The 20,115-nt window shown below is 44.5% G+C and overlaps 1 protein-coding gene across 3 annotated transcripts in view; it reads left to right on the forward strand.

Annotated features, from left to right (window-relative positions):
• KANK4 (KN motif and ankyrin repeat domains 4) overlaps positions 1-20,115 on the forward strand; it is a 46,152-nt gene that overhangs the window by 7,192 nt on the left and 18,845 nt on the right. For all 3 annotated transcript variants that reach the window (XR_013230237.1, XM_077333517.1, XM_077333518.1), the window contains exons 2-3: positions 15,684-15,759; positions 17,254-19,269. Coding sequence is in view for 2 of the 3 variants with exons in the window: in XM_077333517.1 (XP_077189632.1) it covers positions 15,744-15,759; positions 17,254-19,269 (2,032 nt within the window). In the remaining variant the exon portion in view is untranslated. The remainder of the gene's footprint in view (positions 1-15,683; positions 15,760-17,253; positions 19,270-20,115) is intronic.

A 20,115-nucleotide genomic window follows, 5' to 3' on the forward strand; every position in this document is an offset into this window, starting at 1 on the left:
GTGTGCTTGCACACAAGCCACAAAAATGAATAGAGTGAGTGAAAAGAGGCTAGGAAGATGTATGGCAAATTTGTGTTTGCTTCTGCATAATATGCAAAATGGCCATGAAATGCAGCCTAATGTTCAGTAATGCAATTTATTTATAAATGTAAACTTGTTCAGTGTTAAATGATGTGAACTTTCAGCATCGAGTGTTGGGGAGGAAGAAAGTAGCAACTGTAGAAGTGTGTCCAGAAAAAAATGCTCCATTTCAAGAAGTTTGAATACCACTAGCTTAATGTAACAAAAATGAGTTTATTTGTATCACCCTGATTTTAGATGTTCAGCTTTATGGTACATTTACTCAGGCTGAATAAGCGCCACATTCCTATCTTTTGGTAAATAATGTATTGTTAACAACTTTTATAGAGTTTTATATTTTAGTTTGTAATTCATTGTATCCTCAAGCAGGCTTTTTAGAAGCAACATCAACATTTTCTAGATTAATAAAAATCCTACAAGATACAGCACCCAAATTGTAATTTTTTCTATGTGTGTTATCATTTCTTCATTACTCTTTTAAATATCAATGGTGAACCCATTAACTTCTTCATTGTTGTAGTTCAAGAACTTCAGGATTTCCTGATTTATTTTTGTATGAATGATGAATGATACTTGGATTTAGATAAAAGGGATAGATCAGTTAAATTAAGGTTTTAAATTGAAGGATGTATAGATCCATTACATTAAAATAAGATTCTGTATTGGAGGCTATGCTAGAGGAACATATTATGGATTACTAGAGGAATGTATTTTGGATTAGAGGAGGTCGTTCCTGTTTCGGTTTAACTGAGGACAATTCCGCATCAGCAGTGCCTGTCCAGGGCACCACCAGTGCATTATGGTGGAGCAGCATGCTATGCCGCATCTTGCATCACCACTGAGGATGCATTTCAGTGGCAGAGCTTGTCCATCACTTTCTGCATCCCCACGGGGGGCGCATTTCAGTGGGGCATCCAGTCTGTCATTGAAATGTGCCCCCGGGGGATGCCGATGTGATGGAAAGGTTCCGCTGCGCAGAGGGGCAGGAGGTTTTTTGGCAGGAAGGTGGGATTGCATGAGATCACAATCCCACCTTCCTGTAAAAAAAAACCCAAAATGCCCCATTCAACTCCAGGGTGCTGCAAAGCATCCACACAGGCCTCTACTGGACTAGGCCCCGCTGGCTCCCCGGAGTGCTTAAAGCAGGGCAACAGTGGCCTGATGCACTTCAGGCCCAGGAGGGGTCCTGCCCAGTGGTGGCATCATGTGGAAGCAGGGATTAGCCTCACTTCCATATGAGCGCCTTCCTGGCCTTTTCCGCCCATGTGGAATTGGCCTGAAAGGAGCAACTAGACCTTGGGCTGCCTTCAAAAACTTATTCCTACATTGTTGTTTGATGCTCCTGACAGGGCCATAGGTTCTCTTGAATGAAAGAATAATGATCTGATTAAATGTATATTCCCACAGGCTTGTAGACTTATAGAAGAGTCTGTAGTGACTGGTCAGAGATGTCTGGTCTTAAAGGGCACAGGGTGGAGAAATTGCTGCCATAGGAAATATTTCATCTTCTAGTTTCACTTGTGAACTTTAATTCTGCCCAAAGAGAAGCAACAGTTACAAAAAGAGGCTTTAAAAGGGAGAGCATTGTCCAAAGTGACTTGTTCTGTTTTCTAAAGGGTGCTGGAGGTATACTTTACTGCCCAGGTCTAGTTCAGGGTTTCCCCAGGAAAATACTGTTATGGAGCAATTAAGAGTAAAATGTAGGGCATTTATGCTGCAGTCCTAAACAGTTATACCCTTCTAGGCCCATGCATTTGAATTAAATTCAAGGTTGCAATTTTTTTTAGCATTGCACTGTTGGTGGCAGCTTTGTGTGGCTTTTTCCTGCTGTGGGAATCAATGCTATTTCAGCATCAGCCTTTGTTTGAACAGCAGCTGAAATGTAACAATCAGACTGCTCTGGATGTACACATGAGACTTGGATGCAATGACAAATCAAAACTTGTAAAACATTTGTTGGGTCAGAAAATTGGCCTCAGTTGTCAGGTCTGACTCACCATCATACTTAGTTTCAAATTCTGAATCTGAGAAAATACAGGGTGGACCTCTGTTGGCAAGCAAAGCAGTTTGGAGCATCAGGACATCATAGGCTCATAGAGTTGGAAGGGGCCATACAGGCCATCTAGTCCAACCCCCTGCTCAACACAGGATCAGCCCAAAGCATCCTAAAGCATCCAAGAAAAGTGTGTATCCAACCTTTGCTTGAAGACTGCCAGTGAGGGGGAGCTCACCACCTCCTTAGGCAGCCTATTCCACTGCTGAACTACTCTGACTGTGAAATTTTTTTTCCAGATATCTAGCCTATATCCTTGTACTTGTAGTTTAAACCCATTACTGTGTGTCCTTTCCTCTGCAGCCAATGGGAACAGCATCCTGTCCTCCTCCAAATGACAATCTTTCAAATACTTAAAGAGGGCTATCATGTCCCCTCTCAACCTCCTTTTCTCCAGGCTGAACATTCCCAAGTCCCTCAACCTATCTTCATAGGGTTTGGCCCCTTGGCCCCAGATCATCCTCGTCGCTCTCCTCTGTACCCTTTCAATTTTATCTATGTCCTTCTTGAAGTGAGGCCTCCAGAACTGTACACAGTACTCCAGGTGTGGTCTGACCAGTGCCGTATACAATGGGACCATGACATCTTGTGATTTTGATGTGATGCCCCTGTCGATACAGCCCAAAATGGCATTTGCCTTTTTTACCGCTGCATCACACTGCCAGCTCATGTTTAGTTTACAATCCACAAGTACCCCAAGGTCTCGTTCACACACAGTGTTACCTAGAAGCGTATCCCCCATCCAGTAGGCATGCTTTTCATTTTTCTGACCCAGATGCAGATCTTTATACTTATCTTTATTAAATTACATCTTGTTCTCATTTGCCCATTTTTCCATCCTTGCGCATCCTTGCACATCCAAATGTTGAAAAATAGTTTTGAAGATGTCGTTACTATTCTGCAGGAGCAGCAATATGAGATGTTTTACAATAATCTGAGCTTGGTTTTAAATTACTGGTTCAGCACTGTGGAGAAGGATGCCATTTCCAGTTTATTGGATTTCAGATGGATTATGTGGAATCCAAGTCCATAGTGTAGAAAATGGATTGCTTTCTTTAAATAAGAGCCTTGATTCCAGTTTAAACAAAAAATAAAAATAAAAGAAAGACAGCCATATTAAGATTATGGTATGGTCTTTTTTTGTGCTCAGATTACAAGAAAGTTATAATTCCAGTATAGTTGTTTATGGGTAAAAATAGTTTACTATGTGCTGAACTCCAGCTTCACCACTAGGAACTTTGAGAAGAGCAACAGGTAACATTTCAGTGAACCAGCTGATCATGGGTTTGTGCTGTTGGACAGGCCGGAGAAGGCTATCTTCATACCAGTCTTGTCTTGCCTTTAAAGCAATCTTCCAGCTTCATCTTATCCCAGCTTTTATCAGATGAGGCGTGGCTTTCACATGTTTTATGGCCAAACTTTGTACTGGGCAAAATTTTTAATGTTTTAGATCTGTTTGAACCTTCTTTGGTGTTGTAAAAAATATGTTTTAATTTTTTTCTATACATTATGATGTAGCTATTTAGTATTTAGTGCTGCCAGGATACTGCCATGATATATTTTTTCCTGTTGGCAGAATTCAAATATACAGAGGAGTAGAGTGCCAAGCTGATTAAAATAATAAAATAGTTTTATTATGAAAAGAGATGAGAGAGGCCTAACTATCTAACTACTGTCTAACTATCTAACTACTGCCTTCATTCTTTTGTAGAGGTAAGGGGGGGAAGTGTGTGCTCAAACGGGCAAGAAGTCTCCAATCAGGATGCTGGAGGACCACCTGTTCCTAAGGACATCAGGGGCCACCAGGAATTAAAATAATTCTGCATGGCCTGAGCTGTCCCATCATGCCTATGGTTGAGACCAGGAGATTGACATCTGAAATTCAGGTCCCTGCCTGTGAATTCCATCTATTCTATCTAATCTACTAAACCTTTTCAATACCTGTTGACCCTCTATAAAGGTATATATTGACAATATCTTTTTAACTGCCTGATGAACTGTTTAATATAATTGTAATTTTATTGGATTGTTTTAAAATTTGTTGTGAACCACCCTGAGCTGGTGAGGGGTGGCATGCAAAAATAAAGTTTATTCTTATATCAAGGACCCTGAGAAGAGACTAGGAAACAAGTTTAGGTGAGGTGGGTGAGCTAATCAAGTCTAATTGGGTTCCCTAGGTGTGGCAGGAAGGAAAGAGTATTCAGAAGGTGATAAGGTTAGCTATTCCTAGGTGTGCCATTGGTCTACAAATAGGTATTGTCTCCTGAGAGTGGACGGAGGCATTAACAGCTGAATACCCCTGTGGGCTGAGAGCGCTATCAGCTGAGGAATCCAGGCAGCTCCTGGAACGCATGGCATCTGGCTAGAGGGTATACTTTTTCCTTCCTGTCTGAGTGCAGCCTCTGTGGGCCAGTTCTTGGAGAAACTGGCACATCTTTAACCGCTCCTCGCGGAGCGGATAAAATAAAGCGATAAGGGCTCTGTCGGAGGGCCCCGTCCGGGATGAGGAAGGGTGCCGATAGACCCCTTCCCCCGGACTGACAATCGGAGGGCCCAATCTGCAGGTGCTTTGCGCCTGCCGATTGGGCCCTCCAATTGTCAGTCCGGCGGCAAGGGACTAATCGCTTCGCGCCTCCCGATCCGCCCCCCCTCCGAGCTCGAACCCAAGCACCCAGCCGCCACCATTACCTGCTTCGCCATGGCTGCGGCAGGTTGGCGCCAGCTGCGCCCACCAATGAGAAGAGGACACCTAGACGCCGCCCCACGCAGCCACTTGCTGCCAGCCGCCCCAGCGGCGGTGCTGCAGTGCGCCACTGCCGCCGCCGGAGCAGGCGCAGCCTTCACCGGCGCCGGTGGAACCTTCAGCGGCCCCGAAGCCGGCGGGGCCGTCAGGGCAACAGTGGAGACGTCCTCGGTGGTGGCAAAGCCACCGCTGCCAGCAGCGCCGGCAGCGGAGCCGGCAGCAGGGACGCAGCCGGCAGAGGCTTCTGCCGTGGCAGCAAAGCCGCTGGGGCCCTCTTGCTGCTGCGCCGAGCTCTGCTGCTGCCGCTTCCTCAGCCTGCCGCTGCGCCGAAGCCTCCTCCTCCGCCCACCCGTCAGCCAGCCAATCTCCACTCGCTCGCCAAGGGTGCAGGGCCTGCCGCGCGGCCTGTGCACCCACTCCGCAGGGCGGGAAGAAGAGCCTGAGAAGCCCTCAAGGAGCAGCCAGGGCAGCCGGCGGGATGCAGCACTGAGGGAGAAGGAGAATGCCTAAGAATGGCTCTCGGCTCAACTTCCCTTCTACAGTTTAGGTAGGCCGTTCCGCGGGGGGGGCCACTAACTGCTAGCGCCCGCTGTATTCAGACGACAGTGGGCTTATTTTCTAGTGCTTATATATTTCCAGTGCCAAGATGCAATTGCTAAGCAATATAATACAGGGGTGTAGGCAACAATTACTACCGTTATTTGCATGCAAACTGACCCTCTTAGCGCCTGCTAACTCACAACTCCTAGCCTTTACAATACTATGCTAAACAACACTGTTCTTATCTCAGAACCTTCTGACTTAGAAAGGTATAACTGTTTAGGATTCAACAATCTGTTAGTGAAGCCAGCGTAGTTGCTGCACTGAATATGGTGCAGGAGTGCTACCCAGGCTGTTTTCTGCTCAGTCTGTTCAAGATCTTACACCTTTTCTGTGAAGATGAAAATCCATTTTCAGTCCATTGTGGAATTTACTGCATCATTTGACATCATCCCTGCAGAACTATTTTCCCTCCCTCTGTTTCACCTGACAGATTGAAAACTCATTATATGCATATCTGGGGCTCCAAGCTGAAATAAGAGTGGATACAATAAACATTCCCTAAAAGTCTACATTTACACTTGATAGGTTTCTCTTGCCAGCAGTTCTGTTTGGCTGTTTGATCAGTGGGACCACCAACCTAGAAGAATTCTTCAGACACTCCTTAAATAGGAAGTGCCAGATCACAGCTGAATAGCAGACACAGGGAGAGGATGTAAATCGGATCTCATGACTTAACGATGGCTTCCCATCAGAGGGTGCTCACTCAGTTGATTTCCACATGGAAGGAAGTTTTCAGTTCAGCCAAAATTTTACGAATCCTGTTTCTGAAATAAATTTTTGAACCCTACATGGGAACACCATGTCTAGATCTAGCCTGGTGATCTTCTGTCTTTCTGGTCAGAATATGGTTGCCAAGTCTGTTTTTGGCACCTCTTTTGAAAAGAGCACATCCACAACAATAAACAGCAAATAGAGACCCACAAAAAAGTGTTGTGGCTCCACACCTCCCGACATAGGCTGTAATTCCCAGTTTATGAGCTTGCTGATTTTTCCAGTGACCTGTCCTTTTGCACTTTAAAGGTGGTAGATTCAGCTCTGAAGAAAATTTGTCTAATGAAGGATGAATTTTTGTTTCCAAGGACCCAAGTTTCCCTTTAAATGCTGATAAATTCAGCCCCCATGAGGAGTTGGTCACACGGAAGGTTAAGCGATCTCAGCCCCCATAAGGAGTTGGTTGCATAGAGCTTGGTTTTCCCTCCCCCCCCCCTTAACTGTTCCAGCCTCATTATGCCTTTCCTCAGCGTGGCTGAAGCTAGGTTTACCATCTCTGAATTGGGAAATTCTTGCAGATGTTGGGGTTGGAAATGGGGAGGACAGGGTTTGTGGAGAAGATCTCAGCAGGAATTAATGCCATATGATCTATCCTCCAAAGCAGCCTTTTTTCCCCAGCCTGTGGGAGGGTGGGAAAGAGGCACCCCCCCTCCCCAGCCTTCCCTGCCCATCCTGCCCTTTTGGAGATGGGGATGGGTGGGAAGGAGGCAGCAGGGAGGAGAGCAAGAACCCAGACAGTTCACAATGCATGTGTATGTGCTACGGCTCATTGTATTCCAGGGTGCAATGGGCTTTTCCTCTAGTTTCAGGGGAAAAACCAGTTTGAGTTCCATAGATTACAGCAAGGCTTTTGACAATGCGGATCATCAAAACTATAACTAGTGTTCAAGAAAATTGGTGTGCCAAAGCTTCTGATTTTTTTGATGCATAACCGATACTCCAGACAAGAGTCCACTGCTAAGAACAGAATATGGAGAAACTCTGGTTTCTCATTGGCAAGGGTATCATCCAATTTAATCTCCCTATTTCTTCAATTTGTATTCAGGCCATATAAGGAAAGCTAGATTAGATTGAGATGAAGTTGGAATAAAAATTGTTGGAAGGAACATTAACTGTTTGTGATACGCAGATGACACCACATTAGAGGGTACAAAAAAAAAAGCACAGTTTGGGTTCAGGTATATTGAAACTGTCAAATAATGGTATTTCCCAAGTCTCAGTATTGGTAAGGTATTTGGATTCAGTAATATTTGGGAAAGCTAATTTTTTTCAGCTTCATTATAATCTATGGAGACAATTCTAGTCATTGGTTCCCATAGGTTATAATGGAGAATTGGGATCTCTGGGGAGGCTGTTCTTGAGGTAGAAGGACCAAATGTTTTGAAGGCCTATGGTAAATTCTTTTGAGGGGGTGAAAAAAGAGGAATATTCCCCTTTAGTCCTCGATAAGCACACTGCAGGCAATTTAGCTTAGGCTAAGTGAATGGCAAGCAATCTTCTTCTATTCATCACAACATCAGGTGTAGAAATATTCAGTTCTCATGCTAGCTACTTTGAAGTCCCTCTCTTTTTGTGAAGTGAAAGAGAAAAGACGCATGTTCTGTATAGCCATGGGAATGCAGAAACTTTTCCTTATCTTTGCACAGGGTTGCTGTAGGACTGTTTGGGAATGCAACACCACTGGAGAGGGTGACAGTGATTTGGCTGTTCTAACCAGACGGGTCCAAACATTGAATACTGTTTTAAGCTGGCTCCTTACCTTGCCCCAGCTTCAGTCCAAAAAAGTGTTTCTATGGCTTAAAAAGGCAGCTTGCTGTTTTCACTGTTCAGCACATGTACAAAGATAGGCAGCACTGTATAGTGATTGCAGCAATGAGGTTCAAATCTGCTATGAAGCTTACTGGCTTACCACTTTAGAAATAGCCACAGCCCATCCTACCCCATAGCGTTGTTGTGCAGATAATATAAAATAGAACAGTGAATATTGTGCTGAACTCTTTGGTGGCTGTGTGGGGTAAAAACATGATAGGCCTGAGTCTGGCAGTGTTTGATATGGAACTTCTGTTCTTCATACTGGAGTCCAAAAGCAAAAATATGTCTTCTCATGAGACAACATGCTAAGGCAGTGGTCCCCAACCTTTTTTTGGCTGGGGACCGGCAGGGCGACAGCCACGACCGCGCAGCGCGCATGTGTGGCCACGCCCGCACATCGCGCATGCACGGCCGTGCCATGCATGCGCACATGCGCACTGAGGGGCCGAAATCACACATGTGCGAAAGTGCCGTGCATGCGCGATTTCGGCCATGCAGCACGTGTGTGTACATGCGCGGCCAGGCCGCGCATGTGCAGCGCGCGGCGCGGCCCTTATTCCCTCTCTCCCCCTCCCGCAGTAAGAAGCTTCCCAGGCCGCAAGCTTGCGGGGAGAGGTTTTTTACTGCGGGGAGGCGGGGAGAGGGAACCGCGGCCCGGTGCCCTGGCCTTCGCAGCCCGGCACCGGGATGCGGATCGCAGGTTGGGGACCACTGTGCTAAGGAATGAGCCATCACACATAAATTTTAAAAGTTTTATACCATGCTCATATAATGTGCAAATTCTTTAGCCTTTCACAGCCCTATGCAGATCAGGACTCTCTAACTCTGAGGTATTGTCTGTTTTCTTTAGATTAAGAACTAGAGGCAATTTAGACTGGCTGCTAAGTGCATTTTTGCTGGCACAACCAGTCATAGTTCCCTGGCCAGGCACCTTTATGATTCTTTTGTTTGTCACAGTCATATTTTATATCTTTAGTTGGGAGACATTTAATACATCTTTAAAAATGTCATGTGTGAAATGGCCATAAAATATAATCTTTAAACCGCTCCACGGTATTAAATAAAAGGCTAAGTGGGAGGAGAGTGGGCGGGCGCGGTCCGAGATAAAAACTCAGAGGAGCAAATCAGGAGCTGCAAAGCGGCTCCTGATTCGCTCCTCCAAGTGACACTCCAGGGCCAAGTGGCCAATGGGGAGGCGTGCAAATCGTGCCTCCCCATTGGCTATTTGGCCCGTCTCCCAAACACTGCGCCGCCGACTCTCCAGTCCTCCAGAGCGGCCATCCTCGCTGCTCCACCCTCCAGAAGGTCAGTTGCCCGCGGACGGCGATGGCCGCTACGGAGGAGGGTCACCCCATGCCACTTCAGGCAGGGAAACCTCCTTTCCCTGGTAGCAACGACAGCCCTTGCCGCCCCAGGGACCTGCTGATTCTCCCCCCTGCTCCCAATACTCTCCCACAGCCGCTCTCCGTGCCCCTCCCACTCCGAACTCCACCCTGCTCGTCCCTTGCCGCCCCACCAACCCTTCTCCCCGCCCCAACTTACCCTTATGCCCTTCGGATGCGTAACCACCCTTTCCTTGCAGCCGAGCGTGTGCCTGCGTCCACGCTGACAGGCCCGTCCCGCCGCCGCTCCAATGGAAGGTGTGGCCGCACATGCAGCGGCCACCTTCGTGTCTCCCTCCATGCAGCCTCCATGGCGCCTCTGCCGAGCCCTGCAGCCGCCATGGTCTGCGCCCACAAGACGCCACGCCTAGCCACCCCTGCCGCCACAAGCACCTTGCGGCGCCCACCCTGCCAGGGCTACGCTCCCGCCACCGACAGGTAAGCCGCCCCACGACTGTACTCACGGGCCTGCCGCCGCCTCCCAGGCCGCACCGCCGCCGCCCTGGCCTCCGGCGATGGGCCTCAGGAGTCCGGAGACCCGCAACACCCAACGCGCCGGCCCCGCTAGCACCCGCTGTATTTAGACTACAGCAGGCTTATTTTCTAGTTCTGAATATTTAAGTAGGAACTCGTGGCTTCTGTTTCATCTTCAGACGCCCTTTGACATGTAGCTACTACATTTCTCGTTGCAGTATCCTGGTACTTCCAATGCAAGTCTTATCTTGAGGAACGTTTTGTTATGCAATGTCTTGGATGAGATTTTCCCCCTAAGTCTCAAAACTGACAGCAAACTTGAGCAACTTTTCAACTTTGGAACAATTAAGCTATCCTGTGACATCCTATGTTTATTCAGTTACCTTGCATAAATGTCCTAGTGCCTTCTGTCCTAGTAGTTTTTTCCTTGCCTTCACCGAAATAGCTGGCCTTGAGATTTTAGCACAAAACACCGCCTTTCATTCCACCGCCACTCATGGCTGACAACAAGAGCTTTAACAGCCAGAGGTGGTAAATTAGAGTTTAAAATGTGTCTCAATTCAATTGTTCATTCTAAAGACAGCCTGGTCTACTCCTTCCGAAGGCTTCTTCCTGCTGTTGCTGTCTCCTGTTGACCAGCCACCAATAGCATGGAATGTTTGGCAATGACTGCAGATGCTTTGCTGGGGGGTTTTCTCCAATTGTACAGATTGGTTCTTTGCAGCTGCAATTGATGAGTGTAGTTTGAGGGAATAAAAAGTTACAGACAAACTTATCTATTCAAAATGGGATATATATTATAATTTATTTTTGCTGTACTTTAATTATTAGAAGCAGGACATCTTGAGATTTCTGATATTGTTTTCCTATCAGGGAAATATGTTTGTATTTTCTGTTTATTTATTAGAGCAGAGTTCTTATTATGTTGAACCTGGAGTACTCAAAGTGTGGGATAGAAATTTGATTTGCAATGTAGAGGTATATCCTGTGTTAAATGAAGCTTATTAACAACAGATGTACCAAGCTGTGGTGAAATGCCTTGCACCCTGGGATTTATCTCAAAGTTCACAGCTCCAAGTGTCAATAACTGGATTGCCTCCTGTGCAGGCTCAGAGTTGACAGGATACCCTTTTCTGGCTGCCCAGGGGAAAGAAAAGGAGGAATGAAGATGACTCCCAAGAACAGAACCATTCAGTGCTATAAAAATGTAGACGACCCTACCAGAAGAAAGAAAATGTGCAGCCAGTGTCTCACATAAACCCACAGTCACACCTGTAAAGGTTCAGGATGACAAGGGACCAAGGGGAAACAAAAGCAGACCTCCGGCAGGGGGAATAAAAGCACAAAGAGGCCATTTTGTCATGAGGGATTAAACAGTCTTCATTTTACTGCAAATCTTGATGTACCCAGATTCCATTTTGAGCATATGTTCTGACACGATTTTTAACTGCTTGCAGCTCCAAGTAATTAAAAGACTCTCTTTACTTATTGTTGTTAGTCTGTGAGCAGAGGCGGTGGGGGTTTGGTCACTGCCTGGGGTGATTTAATCTGGTTTTAATGGGGTCTGGGATTTTATGTTTTCACTAGGGGCAAAGCCTGTTGTATCCAGGAATACAATGGGTGCTAGAACTTGGCAGTGGGAAGAGGAAGGGGAGGAGTTGTACAGTCTGTAAGGGCATGGGGTTGAATGTGTGTGTTGTGTGGGAGATTGTGGTGGCGTGGTGACAAATGAGGGCATCATTGTGGAGATATGGGTGTCAAGAACCTGTGGTTTGAAATGTTCATTGAATATGGAAAAGGACTGACCTTTAGGAATTGTGGCATAGTGGTTACAAATGAGCTTTCCAGAGCCATGTCTTCAGATGCCCCACTTTCATACTTCAAGGAATATGTTCAGACCAGGGAAAGCCAACCTCCAGGAGGGGCCTGGAATTGCTGCTCATCTCCAGACTATACAGACCAGCTCCGCAGGCAAAAATGGCTACTTTGGAGGGTGACTGTGTAGCATTGTATCCCCATGAGGTTTAGGGATGCCAGCCTCCAGGTGGGGTCCGAGAATCCCCTGGAAGTACAGCTCATCTCTAGAAGAAGAAGAAGAGTTGGTTCTTATATGTCGCTTTTCCCTACCCGAAGGAGGCTTAAAGCGGCTTACAGTCACCTTCCCATTCCTCTCCCCACAACAGACACCCTGTGAGGTGGGTGAAGCTGAGAGAGCCCTGATATCACTGCCCGGTCAGAACAGTTTTATCAGTGCCGTGGCGAGCCCAAGGTCACCCAGCTGGTTGCATGTGGGGGAGCGCAGAATCGAACCTGGCATGCCAGATTAGAAGTCTGCACTCCTAACCACTACACCAAACTAGGCAGTTAGGCTGAAGGGAAAGCTCTCTTCCCTCACATGCCTCACTTCAAAAGGAATGCACATGGCCCCAGAATCCACTTGGTTGCTTGGCTGGTGATATCTGCCCTTCTGAAGCTGCTGACCTACTGCTCGCAACTGTTATTGTCTGCAAGGCCAAGTTGTTGCCTAATAAAAGTGGATCACCTAGTTCCCCCCAAAGTTTCACTTTCTACTTTCCTGTAAAGCTAACTACACTTGAAATTCTGGGCCACTTATGCCTTTGATTTCATAGGAGTTTTTATTTACCAGGCCAAGCTTGAAAAAGTCACTTTAGTTCCCATGTCTCTCCAGCCATTTACTTGTTCACTATTTATAGTTTCAGGCTGTAAATATTCTTTATTTAGATCTTCCTGAACTTTCCAGGACTGATATTGGTCTGTCTGTCTGTCTGCACCCCAAAATTTAAACAGTTGATGGTAAGGGCTGGCCAAAGTCCATAGCCGAGGAGGGACACATCCGCAACCACTCCACCCCAACCACAGTCTATGAACCTCTACCTTCCTCTCTAGATCACTGCTCATCTCTAGATTAATGATCAGCTCTGCAAGCAAAACTGGCTACTTTGGAGGCCAGACTCTGAGGCATTGTACAAATTTTAAGGCCCTCCTCCAAATCTCCAGGAATATCTCCAACCCAGGGGTAGGGACCTGGAGAGCTCCTGGAATTACAGATCAACTGCAGAGTATAAAGATCAGCTCCCCAGGTAGAAAGGGCTGCTATGGAGTTTGGACAGGGTTGAGGAGAAGAAATATTTAAGGCCTCCCATGCAGCTTGTTGTGGAGTTGCAACACTTGAGGCCTACTGCACCAGGTTGTTGTGCAGATGAAACAGAAGGCAAAATAACATCTGCAACAGCTTCCAGTCTCACCTGCACAACAACCCTGTATGGTAGGTCTCAGATCTGCAGAGAGTTGCTTGGCTGTTTCTTCCGTCCAGCAGCATGGCCGGCCACAGCGGTATTTTAAGTGAGAAGAGGCTTTTCTATGGCCTCCCTGTCAACCAACTGTTTGGCAGAAGGGAAAACTCCCCCCCCCTCAAAAGGAAGGCCTTCACCCATACCCTCAGACTCCCCTGCATTGCTTTCGGAAACACCTCCCTCCCCTCAGTCAGGGGCTGTCAGAGGCTCCTTTGCAGCAGGCCTGAAGAGAGGAGGGAGGGAGAGCACTCACCAGCCTCCTGCCAGCTCTGTCAGGGTTATGTGATGGAAGTTACAGTTGGACATGACAGTTAGGACAGCCTTGGGGTGAAAAGGGCTGGTGCAGCATGTCCAAGCCTCTGTTCTCATCCCCCTTGGCAGCCCTACTGACCTCCTCTCCCTGCGGTGGTCAGGGGCAGACTGGCAGCGATGTCTTCAGATTGCCCCTGGCTTGGCTGGGTGGGCGGGCCCTGTCGGAACTTTGGCCCAATTATTGGGCGAAAGTCCTGAGTGGGCGTGACCTGTCTAAGGCTTTGTGCGTTCTGACTGGGTAGAGCTCTGTTCTGTCCTGGTGAGGGCCCAATCGGAAGGCGCTTTGCGCTTTGCGCCTTCCGATTGGGCCCTCATCCAGACCAGCCCCGCCCACTCCCTGCCCACATAGCCTTTAACCAATTATGTATACCGCTCCTCGAGCGGTTTAAAGATGTGCTTTTTGTAAGATGATTTTTGTATTGTGACTTGCCATGAGCCACTACATGGAAGGGGCAGGATATAAAATGAACCATAAACGAAACAAACAAACAAATAAATAATAACATAGCCTATACTACAGAAGGGCAAAAACTATCAACAAAATGGCTTTCTCTATCTGTTGCTCCCTATTGCACCCAGAGGGTGGGGTTTGAGAAGGGGAGTGACTTAATTGGAGTATAATGCATAGTCATTTGAAGCAGTGTTTGCCTCTTTATATTCCGCAAAAAAGTTATGTGAGATTTTTCTCTGTATGATCTGTGGAAATGTCCTGGTCTCTGCATGTCTGAACATGAATGATACTTTCATTCTTCTGTGCTGTCTTAATGAAAACTTTGTATTTGCTTTAAAAGCAAGGTCACTGGTCAGCTGACCAACTTCTTTAGCAGCAGGAAAACAACACATTTTGTCAGTGTAATTCTTGACTTCTTCAGGCGTGCTGCAAGAACTTCCTATAAAGAAAAGGCTTGCATTGGTTCTTTTAATTCATTTTGATTTGGCATCTAGGAGGCTGTGAAGGTAACCTGAAAAAAGTGTTTGTCTTTTAACTCCAATAATGAAATGCTAAATGAAATTGCTGCAATGCAGTTGGAAATGATAGGCGGTATCAGAAAGCTGGTGCAATAGCCCTTAATGAGATTACATTAACATGTCATCTCACTGGAGAGAAATGATCTTTGTTTCATAACCACAGTTTCAAATGTTTCTAATCAAACAAAAGCTCCTTTCCTACAGAGAAATTTGCAGGCATTAGACTTAGTAATTTACTTAACAAGGTGTTAACAAGATTTAGTGTGGCACTAATAGATGTTTCTCTGAAATCACTTTACTAAAGTGTCTTCCAGTGTGTGCAAAACTATATTTGTCTACTGAAATCTATATTCCTTGAAGTTTAAAGTGGACAATGTTATTGTATCATCACTGCAAATGGTAGCTGCAGAAAATTTTAAATAATAATTATGAATGCTTTTAAAATATTAAAATGCAATAGTACATAATCAGAACTAGAATACTTAGAAAACAGCACATCTAGTTTACAAATTTAAAAAAGGAAGATAATGTACATAGTTATAGTTATTCCTTTCCATTCATTTTTGAATTGCAAGTTTTTTAATGCAGTCAATAATTATTATTATTAATTCTGTATCTCATACATGTCTATCAATCTGCCCTTCTATATATAACATTCTCAAGTTGTACAGATTCATCCATTGAAATCACAGGTTTCTGTTGCTTGTTGTCCACCTTGTGATCAAGCCAGAGCTTCCACAGTTGTGTTGCAATTCTCCACAGAAGGTTCTTTCTGTAGATGTTTGTTTATGGAGCACTCCAATTCTTGGCAATTTGGGGATTGGAACCTGGGAAGTGCAAGGTTTGGGAAGGAGAAGGACCTCAGCAGGGTAGAATTCCGTAAAGTCCATCATCCAACACAGCCTTTTCTCCAAGACAACCAATCTCTATAATCTGTAAATCAGTTGTAATTCCAGATCTACAAGCCCCACCTAGAGGGTGGCAATCCTAGCTAAGGATAATAATTTCATTCCATACAGACTGACATACTCTAATAGCACCACATATAAAGCCAAACAAATTCCTCTGTGGAATAAGAAATTTGTATAAAAAGGAAAACATCAAGAAATAAGAAATTTCTTTCGATAACTCTTACAATATAAAGTGACTATTGTATTCTTTTTGTTAAGGTAGGCTGAATTTCCTCAGGTGATGGCGTGATATCAACTGCTCGGGCAAAATTATCCACAATGGAGAACATTAACGGTAGTACTTAACTGAGATTATTGATTTATTGATTTATTTATTACATTCATATTTATATTTTATATATTATATTTTAAAAATATATTCCATTGTCAATCAAAATAAACATATTCCTCATGTTTTCCAGTTAATGAGATATTTTTTAAGCAGACGTTTTCAAAATTTGCATGTGTGCAATTACAGCAGTGGGTAATTACTATAGGAAGTGGTATTTAAATTACTATAGGAAGGATGTACTTAAGCACTTGGCTTTACTAAGAATCAACAATTAGTTCTTGCAAGATATTTAGGATCTCAAGTAGCAGGACCAGGGGAAAGAAATCTCTCCTCCCAAGAACATGGAGAGCAGTTGCCAATCTGAGCTGCCAGCTTGAAGGGAAAGGGAACAGAGGAATCAATGAGCCTGGCCCAATTCGTCAAACATTTTGAGGCAAATTCACAATTTTCGTACTTCGATATCCACACCAATATACAAAAACTAAAGTGGCCCATAGTTCTGCTTGATAGGAATTGTACTTGACAGGAATTGCACAAGAAGTTCCCTGTGTTTTCAAAGTACCAGTAATTTTCTAATACTTACTCTTCTAGTTTATTAAAAGAGAATGGGCACATGCTATCTGATATATCCTTACAGGTATTTTTATATTAAAAAACAACAATGACAGAACAAGATTGACACTGCTCAGTTGCTGCTTTGCTCAATCAAGTGTGTGTGCTTATCTTTAAACGCTAGTTCTAAAGTCAATGCTGAAGAATATGTTAGTCACTCTGAGTATAACGGTAAGGATTTATATATCAGAATTAGGAAGTTCTTTTCAAAGAAGATTTTTAATGCAGCTTACAATCACTGCCATTTATATAATTGCTGGTTCAAATGCTGATTTAGCACATTCCTGATTACTTTTGATGGTACAATTACATGATTCAGTTCAAGAAAATAAGATTATACATTTGCACATGTCTCTTTGGGACTGTATCTCGAAGCTGACTCTACAGAGATGTCTCAGATGACAAACTGCCATACACACTTTCTTCCTTTTGCCTTGTGGATGGAGGCTGACGGTATAGTGATTTAATGCAACTGTCTTGCAGTTGTGCCTGAAGCTACATCCTGCATTTCAGGACAAAATTATGTGTAGTGATATAGGCGGATTTTTAGTTCTGCTGCAGGGGATGTATGCTGCTGCAGCCTTAGAGGCTGCAGAACTCAGAGCCACATCTTACCTTCATCACCACAGAGCTACACTGGTGGTGAAGGCAAATGAATTCAAATGCCTAATACTTACATAGTGAAGAATTATGGAGAAGACACTGTTACATGTGCTTGCATGGATATGCTTGCATGGTCATCAAAGCTGTATTTTTAGTTATCTCTGTTAGCTGCCCTTTACAGGAGAAAGGCAAGCTAAAACAATGAAAAATTCTGTGTGACCCATTAGATAGTAGCTCTGTTATTATTTTATTATTATTTTTTAAAATTGTTATTTATTTCAGCAGGTGACTCGCCATCAAAAACAGAGGACAAAGATCCACCCCAGAGTCCTTATTCTGTTGAAACACCATATGGCTTTCATTTAGATCTTGATTTCCTGAAGTACGTTGATGACATTGAAAAAGGAAATACTATCAAGCGGATTCCAATCCACAGGAAGGCAAAGCATCCAAAATTCAGCACTCTCCCTAGGAATTTCAGCCTTCCAGAGAATGGTTCCAAGGGCTATTCCTCCTCCCAAAGTAGAGGCTTTCTGACACAGAGAAAAGCCTCCTTAGGGTCAGAGGAGAGTACCCTACTTGCCACATCCACAGAGTCATCGTCACCTTCTTCAGGCCATCTAAATGATGCAAGTTACATAAGAAAGGTCCTGTTACCAGAAACCATCAAACAAGATTCTGTTAATCTTGAAGGGGAGACTAGTAAAGGCAGACAGAGGCCTCAGCTGCTGAGGGCATCCAGTATGCCTGCCACACTTCCACCAATCCAAAATTCAGAAGATCAACCAGCAGCAGGTTCTCCACCATTGGAGCTTTTCCAATCTATAAATGGAAAGGGCTTAGAATTTGATTTTACTCCTGCAAAGGAACCATTGGAATTGGATAACTCCTGTGGTTCTTCATTAGCAGTCTCTGAAAACCTAATAAATGTGAAACCACAAAACAATATGGCAGCCTATGCTAGCCAGAAACCTACAGTTCAAGAGAAGGTTATTCTTGAGTTAGACAAGGAAGAAGCAGCGCTTCCTAAGGAGATAATGCAACTCAGTGCTGTATCGCAAAGCCAGCATTTAATATCTGAAGAACTGCTTGTTGTTACTGAAAGTGTAGAAGAAGAACATAGCAGAGGAGAGGCCAATAACTCTCTGCAGTTAGTCCAGAATATATTGTATTCTTCTGGAGCTTTGGAAAACATGTGTGAAAAGCAGTCTCAGGAAGAAATAGAACTGAATATATGTGAGAGTGTTCCAGAAGTACTCAAGGAGGATGAAGTTGGCAGTCTTGGCACTAGTGAGATGGGGGAAGCCTTGCTTCCTGAGGCTTTGGCTGATGAAGATCCTAGCAAGATAATAGCCTTGAAACAACATATTGCCCTTTTGGAAAAACAGCTAAATAACAAAACAGAGGAACTTGAGCAGATCCATGTCATTTTGAAGCTGCAAGATAAGGAGATCAAGGCAAAAGAGAGAAGTATTGAGATGCTGGCAAACTCCAAAGCTCAGCTGGAAGAGAAACTCTGTTGGGAGAGCACCAAAGAAATTAAACCATTCAAGCAGGCCAACAGTGCCCTCCAGTATCATGATGCCGCTGTGAATACTGAAATTGTGCATGAAAAGGTAGTACAAGGGGCATCTGACAAAGGGGTTAATGTGAGCATCACCGTACCTATGGAATCTGTAGGATGTAATGTTCATGAAACTAATATAAATATGCAGCTCACGGAAATAAACAAAGAGATTGTTCATGCAAACCATGAGAGGGTAAACACTCATGTTAGTGCAGGAGAGAAAAACAGCACATTTTTGGAAATTGAACCAAGTATTGATGGTTCCATTCTTGAAATGAAGAATAATGAACTGGAGATTGATGAACACATTGATAATAACAAGTATCAGAATGATGTATGCCAGTGTGGCTTGCTGTTGTCTTCTGATACTGTTTCAGCTGGTGGAAGATGCTCAGAGTTTGGCAATGCAAAGGAAAAAGAAAATGAAACTGTTTTTAAAAAAGATTTTAAGGACAATTTGAATGAGGAAGAGAGCCATCCAGAACCAATGGATTCACCTCCAGATCCCTCCATAAGCCAGTATGTTAAAAAAATCCAGGATCTTTTGCAGGAACAGTGGATGTGCCTAGAACATGGCTATCCAGAACTGGCCAGTGCAATTAAGCAACCTGCCTCAAAGCTCAGTTCCATTCAGAACCAGCTTGTTAATTCCTTGAACTTGTTGCTTTCTGCATACTCGTCGCAAACACCAACAGACAAGGAGAATTCCAATACACAAACTCAACAGTTGGGTAAATAATATTGGCAAAGCCAGTCATCTTTATTTTACATGTGTGTCAGCAGGGGTTGCGTAGGAGGTGAGTAGAGTGTGGAGGTATATTTCACTAGTGCAGTCTTTCTCAACTTGTTTTACCATTGAAACCCCCCAGAAGTGGTACAATTATGTAGAATATGGTTGGGAAGCATAGCTGTGTACATGCCCACCTGGGGCCCCTCCTCCACTTTCCACTCCCTCCAGGCCCATTGTTGCCAATTTTGGGAGAGGGAGTGGGTTGACATGACCATATGTGATCATATCACCTGATAAATATTTAACGAATTTAAAATATATATAAAACATTAATTCCCATCCATTAGGGAAACCTTTCTAGGGCTGTCAAAACCCCCAGAGTTTTATGAAGCCCTGGTTGAGAAAGCCTGTACTAGTGTCATAGGAAGTCAACCTTAGCTGCAAGCCCATTCCTGGGATATAATCTATTGATGTCATTTTAGGAAAAAAATAGAATGTTTCTTTAATGACTCATGAGATTGGGATGGAACTAGGGTTGGCATCAAGAGAGGGTGGACTTGCTAGGAACAGCAGGGAGGCTTATCCAATGTACAGAAATGTGCCTACATATTGCCTATGTGACCAGAAGTGACATCATCACATCCAGGATATCGGGGCAAAATACTACTATTTGGGCAAAAGCACTACAGTAAATTTGGATTCTGCCATATAGTTCTTGTCCAAATAGCAGAGTGTCACCCTGGTGATCTGGATGCGATGATGTCACTTCCAGGTCTTGTGGGTAGTGATGTAGACAATTGCCATATGTCGGATGCATCTCTGTCTTTGGGGGAGGGGTAAGTTCTCC

Source organism: Paroedura picta, chromosome 4 (assembly GCF_049243985.1).
Source record: "Paroedura picta isolate Pp20150507F chromosome 4, Ppicta_v3.0, whole genome shotgun sequence".
Classification (NCBI taxonomy): Eukaryota; Metazoa; Chordata; class Lepidosauria; order Squamata; family Gekkonidae; genus Paroedura; species Paroedura picta.